Raw genomic sequence first — 10115 nt, 5'->3', positions numbered from 1 at the left:
TAGAAGTCATAAAATAGCACTTCTTAACTGTTGTATTGGTTTTGGCAGTTACAAGTTGTATGAGTTTCTGGGGAAGGAAACAGCACAGAATGCCAATTCCCTTCATATGACATCATTAGACAAAGATAGTGTCACACATTTCTTTGAAACATACAATATAATACACATCTTGTCAGGGGCAGCCCTGATTATACACTGAAGGCCTAAAATCAGCCATAGGCCTAAAATCAGCAATAGGCCTGATATCCATGCCTGCTAACACAAAGTCTTGGGTCTCTGTGGAAAATCACTGAAACAGACAGCTATAAGATATTGTAAAGAGGCAGCTTTGGTGGCAATTTACCAGCCTGGATAAGAACAAGTAGTCATAAGTCTCGTAGATAGTTATTGATCTTGGGTAGCCTTGGTGGATAGTACCAACTTAGATAAGGACAAGTGAATCATAGGTGGAGTCATAGTGACCTGTCCCCTTAACATTCACCCAGCTGATACCCTGTTCTGGAAGACAGCTGTACTCCCCCTGAATACCTACGCTCCTGCATCATCCTTTTCCCCACATCCTGCCTTTTTTTGTGTATAACCCCTGTGTGAAAAAGTAAAAATTATGATTTGAACAGACTATAGACAAATCATGGTTCTTTGCATTTGCCTGTTTTCCTCCATTCTCTCTTTCAGGTGACCTCACCGGACCCTTGTTTAATGCCCTGCTGGACGAGGCAACATCTTAATATTTTAGGCTGCTGCATTAAAAATGTTAATGTTGAAATAAGAAAAGGTAGAGAAAATTTATGATGCTACCACTTTTCTTCAACAGGAGTGGGGAACGTAGTTAAGAAAATATTCATGCTCTTCTTGAAGAAAGGTGAATCATCAACCACTAGAACAAAATCCTAAGAGTACCTGAGAATTTTCTTTGCATATATATTCAGAAATTATAGAGTCAATAGATGATGCTCTGTATATCCTATATGAGAAGGTATAATGGTATTTCACAAGGTCATATTAATCATCGAACATTCACAACATAGTATGACATTGACAAAATAATGTCTTAAGCTGATTTCCCACAAGAATGCTGACAATGGCTTCTCTGGCACTTGATTTCTGAAGATATATCTCTATCTCTGAGCGCTTGGCCCAGGAGGTGACTTTCAGACAAAGAAATGAATGTCATTTAAAGGCATATGAATATATGCCTTTAATCAATGTTTTCAGTAGTATACAGCTTGACTTTCTAAAAACTATATACATTGGATTACAAGAACAAATAGTCACACAGGCAAATGGTCATATACCTTATTATCTGATTAATATGCCTTCCCTAAAAAAAACCTATGTGGGTATGAATCAATCTAAAGATCACATTGCTATAAGACCTTTCACTTGATAAAAATATTACTTTCAGATAATAATCTAATGTATTCAAAGTATTATCTAGCACATTTGCCTACTTTCAAGCTGTGCTCAAATTAGCATGCCTCTTTTTTTATTTCTCCAATCTCTTTTCTTCACTTCACTAATTTTCCTTAGAATGCTTATAATCAGTCTAATAATTTTGCAGTCTATTGTATATTCTCCCACTTTAAACTACTTTGTTCATTGTCACCTGTGATTCAAAGAAAAAAAAAAGGCAACATTACAGTATATCATCATAATGTCAATGTGTGGTATATATAGCAAGAAACTATTTTTGACCTACATCCCCTCAGCTTCATTTCTTCAAACTTAACTTCATTTAAGTAAAACTGACAGTAAGTTTTATAGACAAAAGTTTCAGGGAAAGCACACATCTCACATCGACACTTTAAACATTGTATTTAAATGATATCCTCTTAATATTAATGCCAAAATGAGAAAAAATCTGGTAATTAGAAACAGATAGTCAATGCCACCTGCTTTGTATTAACTTTTTCTATTGGCAATACTTCATGTGCAAAACTATCAAGAAATGGGGAAAGGTACAGAGTAATAGTTGGGTCTGGAGGTTTAATTTGTCTTCAAAGTCCTCATCTGAAAAGAAATGACAGTGACATCATCAAAATATGTAAATGAGGTATGCACTAACTGAGAAATATGTGAATGTTTTCAAGATACTTGTTTATGTGTAGCATTATTATAGTCCTTTCAAATAAATATATTGTCAGTCATAAAATAAAGAACTACTAAAACATGCAGCTGAGGGCAAGAATGTTATTGAGCTCTTTTGGAGGGCTTATAAAGCACAAAGAGAGACGGGGGGGGGGGGAGGGAGAGAGAGTCCTTAGAGTCTTGGTGTATAAGTTGTTCAAGTGATCATAAAAAAAATACTTTGAATATCAAGCAAACTGTGTATGTTAACAGACCCACCTGAAAGAACTTAGGTATGCAAGTTACTCCTGTTTTTGATGAATGGAATAAAATGAATATAATTAAATAAAAATTCACTGGGCAGTATCATGGGTGGTATTATGTGTCCTCATCTTTTCTGATTCTGTATTGAATTTAATCCTCAAAATAGGACTGTGCTTGAAAGTGGAATCTTTAATGACAGAACTAAGTGAAAACAAAGCAGTTTATCATCCCCAATCCAAGATGATACTTGTTTCTGTAGATAGAAGCATATGAGGACACAGCGAGAAATACAGGAAGCCATGTGACAAGAGCAAAGTTCATGTAAGGACATAGCACAAAGGTCACCATCCAGAAGCCACAGAGAGAGACACTAAAGGGACTGACCTGTTATATGTGAATCATGCTGAGTTACTATGGGAACAAGTTTTAGAATACAAAAGGCTTAACCTCCTTTGATGGCATGCTAACATTTACATGTGTATCACAAGCAGATAAAATAAATGTTTAAGTGCTTCAACCTACCATAAATTGTAATGTGCCTATTACTATTTTGGTCACTTCTCCAGCCCTACCCTTCCTAATTGCTAGCCCCTGTCTTTCAGTTCATTCACAATTCCTGCTTTAGTTGCCTCTGGTGGGTTCACAAGGAATAGTTTCTTCCTTTATGCACTAATCTTTTTCAGACACTGCTGACACTGAGAAGGTCAGAAAAATGCCAGAGCTAAGTGATTTTTGGCAGAATCAAAACCTGTTGTCCACAGGTAATACATCATGTTTAAGTCCTCAGCCTGGCTGGCCCCGACTCCTGTTTCTACTCCCTGACATTTCTTTCCCACCTACAGGTCTGCCATGAGCCACCTCAGCAGAACACTTCTCTGCCATGTTCTTGTTTGATAAACCATCTGAGGAAACTATGACTTGCCATGGAACTAAGTAGAAAGACCTGTCTAAATGAAGCAAGAAGAAAGCACTATTCACTTTACATAATTGGTGAAAAATCACCAAGTGCTAATAGAATCTCACTTCCAAATATATCCATGATCATGACAGAGAGAATATTCTGGTCAGCTTCAAGGACCTGTTAAGTATTTTAAAGCTGATTACTATGAGAAACTTAGTATATTTGTCTTTAAATCCCTGCACAAAGAGCTAAAGAAACTCATGTACCTTGGACAGGTCCCATTGTCAACAGTAGACATTGGTGCTGACATGGCCTTCCCTGCCTTTCCATTTACCAAATGTCAGCAAACTAGCCTTGGCCCTGCAAGGAAACTAAAATTCCTGTAAATCCTGTGTAAATGCAAAACGATAAGGGGAAGCCAAACTAATCCTTCAATGATGAGGAAGAAACTATTGTCTGAGATTTAACCTTTAAATATATTAAAATAAGCATTAAGTTAAAAGACAGTAAGCAATATACATACCCAACAAAAGGCCCTATTGAACCAAATTTTTGAAAATAAAAATTGAAACAAGATAGTGAAGAAGATTAGAATAGATGTATATTTACATGATTAAGTAAGTGCATTCTCTCAGAATGTGAAAGAAAAATGAGAAATAGAAAATGGATTAAATAAACATGGATAAAATGGATTGAAAGTTTAATTTATAACAAGCCAGTAGAGAGTAAGGAAGAATGAGTATCAGGATATTGTAATATATTTTTCTCTGTTGTCAGTCAACCCAAGAATAAAATCATCTCTGATGATAAATGACATTTACATGAGATGGTACAATGCAACTAATATTCTGGGAGAGGCAATAGGCTATGTTATTCCATTGCATAACCAAGGGTAATCAGTGTTTAGTGTTTGTGATTGGAAAACAAACAAAATAATAATTTCCTGAAAGGTAACAACAACAACAAAATAAAAAACAAAAAACAAAAACCAACAACAACCTCAACCTCTAAAAACATTCTTGAAAGAGGGAGGGACCAGATGTCTGAAAGATATAAAATAGCATAGATTATCAAGACAGTTCAAATTTATGTTCCTGTGCTGTGGAAATTCTACTGCAGATTCTCTTGGTTTTAATAAGTTAGAAGAATAGTTGGCAATCAGATTATTTTAGGCCTTGTACTTTTTCAATACCAAGTCTTCTGTGATTAAGGACAATTCATAGATTCCTATGCAATCTTTCTGTACCACAGTAAGATGAGAGCTAACTTTGTTTCACAACTGACCACAGAGCCAAGGAGAAATATCTACCATTCCATGAAATTCATAGTTGACTATCATATATGCAGTGTTTTAAAGAAGTATAACTATTGGAGTATGAGTAATAATGCTAATCCCAAATATAAACCTTTTTAGAAAATTTTTGGCTAAAGGACTAATAGTAACAAACACAAACACGTATAGACCCATATTTGCCTCTCAGTTCTATGCAGTGGATGATCATGTATGGCCACAATTCACTAAATATAATAAAATTTGCAAAGGAATAAGTAAAATTTTAATATCTAGATTGATTGTATGATATTGTTCCCTCCAACCTCTGCCAAAGTTACACTATCTACCACATCCTGTTGAGCTGAAGTGCCAGAGGAGAGTCAGGGACACAAGGCATCCTGTTTGATCAGGAACAAGGTCACCCAGCCAGGCTTCAAAGGCGCCATTGTTCCACTCCTTATAAATCCAGTTGCATTGTTTTTCTGAGCACACATTTGGCAACAACTCCAGAGCTTCCTCCAACATGCTGGTGGTTCTACTCACGTTGGTCATGCTGACCCTGAGCTCAGCTCAGGACTCAAATCGAGGTATGCAAATATGTTTATGAGGACTATAATTCTGCATATGGTCGAGGTGATCACACAAACAGAAGTGAGGCAAGAGACTTAACAAAAATAAAAACAAAATAGGACTGAAGAGTTCTTAGGTCAAGGTAGAGATCACTTGAGTTCTTACTCCATCCTAAGAATACGCAGGCCATTAACATACAATTGAAACTAACATTTCAATCGGAGAAATAAAAAATTTTGATTTGCTCTCATAGACACAATTCTCTGAGCTGAGAAAGATCTACTGGAGTCTGGGAAAATTTTGTGACTCAGCTATGACATGACAGTGGAGGCATTATGTGAGAGTTTCCGCATTACATATGAAGTAGATGCAGGAAAAAATGAAGAAGAGAAACACAAATGAGGACCATTTCTTGGAAAGGGTCAAATCATTAATTTTAACCTCTGAAATCTTGGTGGTTTCTTTTTTGTGGAGATATTCTATATAAGTTCTTTTCTCCAAAACCACCAAGTCTCGTAACACATGGAAAGCCACAATGGCCCATACCATCCATACTTAGATTTAAAGTCACTGATCTGGATAGCATAGTGGTAACTAGGGCGGTTAGAAATTGAGTGGCATGTTAGAGAAAAGGACAATGTGATAAAGTCTTTGAAATAACATGTATTAGCAGCTCATCACTCATACTTATTTACTCTATACCCACACAGAATTTATAGTTTCCAACCAGAGAGAGAGACTACCCTCTTTCCAAGGACGCCCTGTTCGTACACAGAACCCAGAATATCAAATTCAGCAGGAGCAGCAGGAGCAGCAGGTGCAACAAAGTCTTCAGCTGGAGCAGCAGGAGACGCAGGATCTGCAGCAGAAAAAGCAGCCACCACAGAGGCCACCAGCACAGAGGGCACAGCGGCCACTACGAGAGCAGCTACAACGCAGAAACTAGCAACAAAGAAGAACCTAGGGATCTTCTCAAGGCCAGTTTCACCAGTAAGGAAGAGGGCAACATCAGCTTTGAGTTCTTTGTTTCTTTCTTTATTTACATGAAACTCTTAAATTTCAGTATTTTTAGAAAAAAATAACACAATTTCTTAAACTTTAAACAAGTTGAAAGTTCATGGAGATGATCACATTTCATTTAATATTCAGATATCCTGTGGTAGGAGGAAATCAGTTGTGTAAAACATGTGCAAAGTGATTCTTAATTTAAGAAGTGTCATGCCCAAATTCATTTTGGATCGTGATACTCTGTCTTTTCTTATATTGCTTTGTGCACAAAGATTAATGTTATTTCTAAGAGCAAGAGTAGTGTTCTCTCTAAGGTACTCTTCCTCCATGCTGAGAACCAACAGCTGCTCATCTTACATTTCTACCTCATCACTGTATACATAGTATGGTTTCACAGCATGGATAAATTGATAAACCTTGTCTAGTTTTTGTTTTAATTTTATTTAATCTTTTCTACAGTCCATATTTTATCCCCATTCCAGTATACCCTCTGACTACTCCACATCTCATAGCTCCTTCTGCCCTATCTCCATGAGGATGTTCCTACCCCCAACCCCTACCTCACTAGACCTCAACATTCCAGGGGGCCTCCAGTCTCTTGAAGGTTAGGTGTATCTTCTCTGATTGAGTTCAGACCTGGCAGTCCTCTCCTGTATATGTGTTAGGGGCCTCATATTAGCTGGTATATGCTGCCTAGTTGGTGGTATAGTTTCTGAGAGATCTCTGGGGGAGGGGTCAGGTTAGTTGAGACTACTGATCCTCCTATGGGATTACTCTCCTCAGCTCTTCCATCATTTTCCTAACTTAACCACAGGGGCCAGCAGCTTCATTGGTTGGGTATAAATATCTTCATCTGACTCTTTCCGAAGCTTGTTGGGTCTTTTTCAGGGCAGTCATGATAGGCCCCTTTTTGTGAGCACACCATAGCCACAGTAGTAGTGTCAAAACCTGGCACCTTCCCTTTAGCTGTATCTCAATTTAAGCCTGTCACTGGACCTCCTTTTCCTCAGTCTCTTCTCCACTTTTGTCCCTACAGTTCTTTCAGACAGGAACAACTCTAGGTTAGAATTTTTGCCTGTGGAAATGGCAACCCCACCCTTCACTTGATGCCCTGTCTTTCTGCTGGGGATGGATTCTACAAGTTCCCTACTGTAGGGCATTTTATCTATGGTCACTCCCTTTGAGTCCTGAGAGTCTCTCACTTCCCAGGTCTCTGGTATATTCTGGAGGGTCTCCACACCTCCTACCTCTGAGGTTGCCTATTTCCATTCTTTCTGCTGACCAGCAGGGCTTCACCCCATTACCCTACCCAATATCTGATCATGTTCTCCTCTTCCCTTTCTGTCCCCTTTCCTATCCAGTTCTATCGTTCCCTCCCCTGTCCTGTGATTGCTTTCTTTTCTCTCCCAAGTGGGACTGAAGCATCCTCACTTGGTCCCTTCAGCTTGTTAAACTTTTTGAGATCTGTGGATTGTATCGTGGGTATTCTTTACATTTTTTGGCTAATAACCACTTATTAGTGAGTACATACCATGCATGTCCTTTGAAGTTTGAGTTACCTCACACTCAGGATGATATTTTTTAGTTCCTTTCATTTGCCTGCAAAACTCAGAATGCCTTTGTTCTTAATAGCTGAATAGTATTTCAATATGGAAACAAACCACATTTTCTGTATTCATTCATCTGTTGTGGGACACCTGGGATGTTTTCAGCTTCTGGCTATCACAAAGTAGGCCACTATGAATGTAATGGAACATGTGTCCCTGTGGCATTCGAGGGGCATCTTTTAGGTATATGCCCAAGAGTGGTATGGCTGGATCTTCAGGTATATGTTTCCAATTTTCTGAGGAATCCCCAGATTAATGTCAAATCTGGTTGTTCCAGTTGGGAATTCCACCAGTAATAGAGGAGTGTTCCTCTTTCTCCACATCCTCACCAACCCCTGCTGTCACCTGAGGTTTTGATCTTAGCCATTCTGATTGGTTTAAGGTGAAATCTCAGGTTGTTTTGATTTGAATTTCCCTGATGACTAAGACTTTGAACATTTCTTGAAGTGCTTCTCCACCATTCTAATTTCCTATGTTGTGAGTTCTCTGTTTAGTTCTATGCCCTGTTTTTTTTTTTTTAATTGATTGGGTTGTTTGTTTTTTGGTGGGTACCTTCTTGAGTTTTTATATATTTTGGATATTAGCCTTCTATCAGATGTGGGGCTAGTGAAATTTTTTTCCTAATCTGTAGGTTGCCGGTTTGTCCTATTGACTATGTCCTTTGCTTAAAGAAGCTTTCCAGTTACATGAAGTCCCATTTACTAATTCTTGACCTTAGATCCTTATCCATTAGAGTTTTGTTTAGGAAATGTCTCCCTGTGCCAAGAAGTTCAACGTTCTTTCTCACCTTCTCTTCTATTAGACTCAGTGTATGTGGTTTTATGTTGAGGTCCTTGATCCACTTGTGCAAGGAGATAAGAATGGATTTTTTTTTTTCTCTACATACAGACAGCCAGTTAGACTAGTACTATTTATTAAGGATACGTTTTTCCCATTGTATTTTATTGGCTTCTTTGTCAAAGATCAAGTGTCCGTAAGTGTGTGGTTTTATTTCTGGGTCTTCAATTCTGCCTGTATAAATGCACATGTTTGACTATGGGCATACGTGTTCCATGCCTTGAGTTTGGAAGTCATAGGACAACATCATGTGTCTGTCCCCATATCCCATTTTACTTGCAAGGGTTATTTGATTTCTTGATACTAATGTGAGATTCTGTGAGACTCTTCTTCCTCTGTCTCCCATCTCATCATTGGACCACTAGGATTATAGATGTGCTTGGCAGTGCCTAGCTTTAAATGAAATAGTCTAAAAATAAATATTAAAGCACACTGTACCCTTCTAGGTTTTTCCCAAGAGCTACTACCATTAACTAATTAGTTCATTTGGAAAAATCTTTTTAAAATTTTAAACAAATATAATTATTTTTCATTAGTAATATATTTATATTGAGATCTATTATGTTATAGATGTATGGAATAATGTAATTCTTGAGAAATTTACATGTAAGTTTAAAGAGGCATAGACATGTATTCATGTTGTTTGCTCTTGCTTTCAACACTGCTTTTTTTGGTTTTGTTTTGTTCAAAATTTTATGTATTGTGGCACTGCTCTCCTTTTAACCCTGTGACCCGAGATTGAGGATAGTTTCTGTGTTTTACTACTAAAGAATATATTTCACATATCAGTTTGTAAATTCATCCTAAGATACTTTCTATCACAATCATAAGACATTCAGCCTAAAACAGCTATTCCTTCTTCATCTTATATGTAACAGCTGAGAACAGATCATATGTAGGGTGCAAATCTAAAGTGAGCAGAAATGAATCAGAACACAAAGACAGGAAACAATAAAGAGGAGGAGATGGGTTGTAAACTAATTCATTCACCAGCAAAAAAAAAAAATTGGAAAATGCTTTGTCATATTTCCCTATAATCTTTCTTCCCTGTTTCTTTCAGAAAGTTAATGAAAAGATAATGAGCTAAGAAGACAATTCCCTTAGAAGATTATGACATAGAAGCTATGTAGTTATACCTTTATCTTCACTCTATCAATAAAATACTGAGCATGCAACTTCTGACTGATGCCTTTCTCTTGGGGTAGGGGTGAATCTGGAATTTTAAGGCCTTGGACACAGTATAAGGACTCTATCTCCAGGTTTCTATCTATGCTTTATGTTAATAGGCCAGCTGCTATGTAAAAAAAATAAAGAAAATATTTTTAAAAAGAAAATGTTTTATACATTTTTAACTGATTTATTTAAGAAAAGTAAAACAAAATGTAGATTAAAAAGTGAGGAAATTTTATGACATTTCCTCAAGATGTTCATGAGTTTGATGCACCGGATTTTTCAGATTCCACTATAGTCCTCTCTTCTTTCTTCACGTTTGCAAAATTGTCTCCATTATATGGCAACCACTTCTAATGTCCAAAAATTTCATAAGAAATGACATGTTAACAGCAAAGGTTTGAAGAAGGTTTTTCTA

At 37.1% G+C, this 10115-nt stretch overlaps 1 protein-coding gene across 1 annotated transcript; it reads left to right on the top strand.

Annotated features, from left to right (window-relative positions):
* Positions 1-4962: 4962 nt before the first annotated feature.
* Positions 4963-9702, top strand: LOC117715768 (gliadoralin-A-like). The gene is made up of 3 exons (XM_034512621.2): positions 4963-5092; positions 5786-6065; positions 9588-9702. Exons 1-2 carry the CDS (start codon positions 5029-5031, stop codon positions 6019-6021), a joined length of 300 nt encoding a protein of 99 aa, XP_034368512.1. The 5' UTR covers positions 4963-5028; the 3' UTR covers positions 6022-6065; positions 9588-9702.
* The last annotated feature ends 413 nt before the right edge of the window (positions 9703-10115 follow it).

This window comes from Arvicanthis niloticus, chromosome 9 (genome assembly GCF_011762505.2).
Source record: "Arvicanthis niloticus isolate mArvNil1 chromosome 9, mArvNil1.pat.X, whole genome shotgun sequence".
In the NCBI taxonomy this organism is placed as follows: domain Eukaryota; kingdom Metazoa; phylum Chordata; class Mammalia; order Rodentia; family Muridae; genus Arvicanthis; species Arvicanthis niloticus.
The sequence above is the reverse complement of the archived record's forward strand: the minus strand, read 5'-3'. Positions and strand labels throughout refer to the sequence as shown.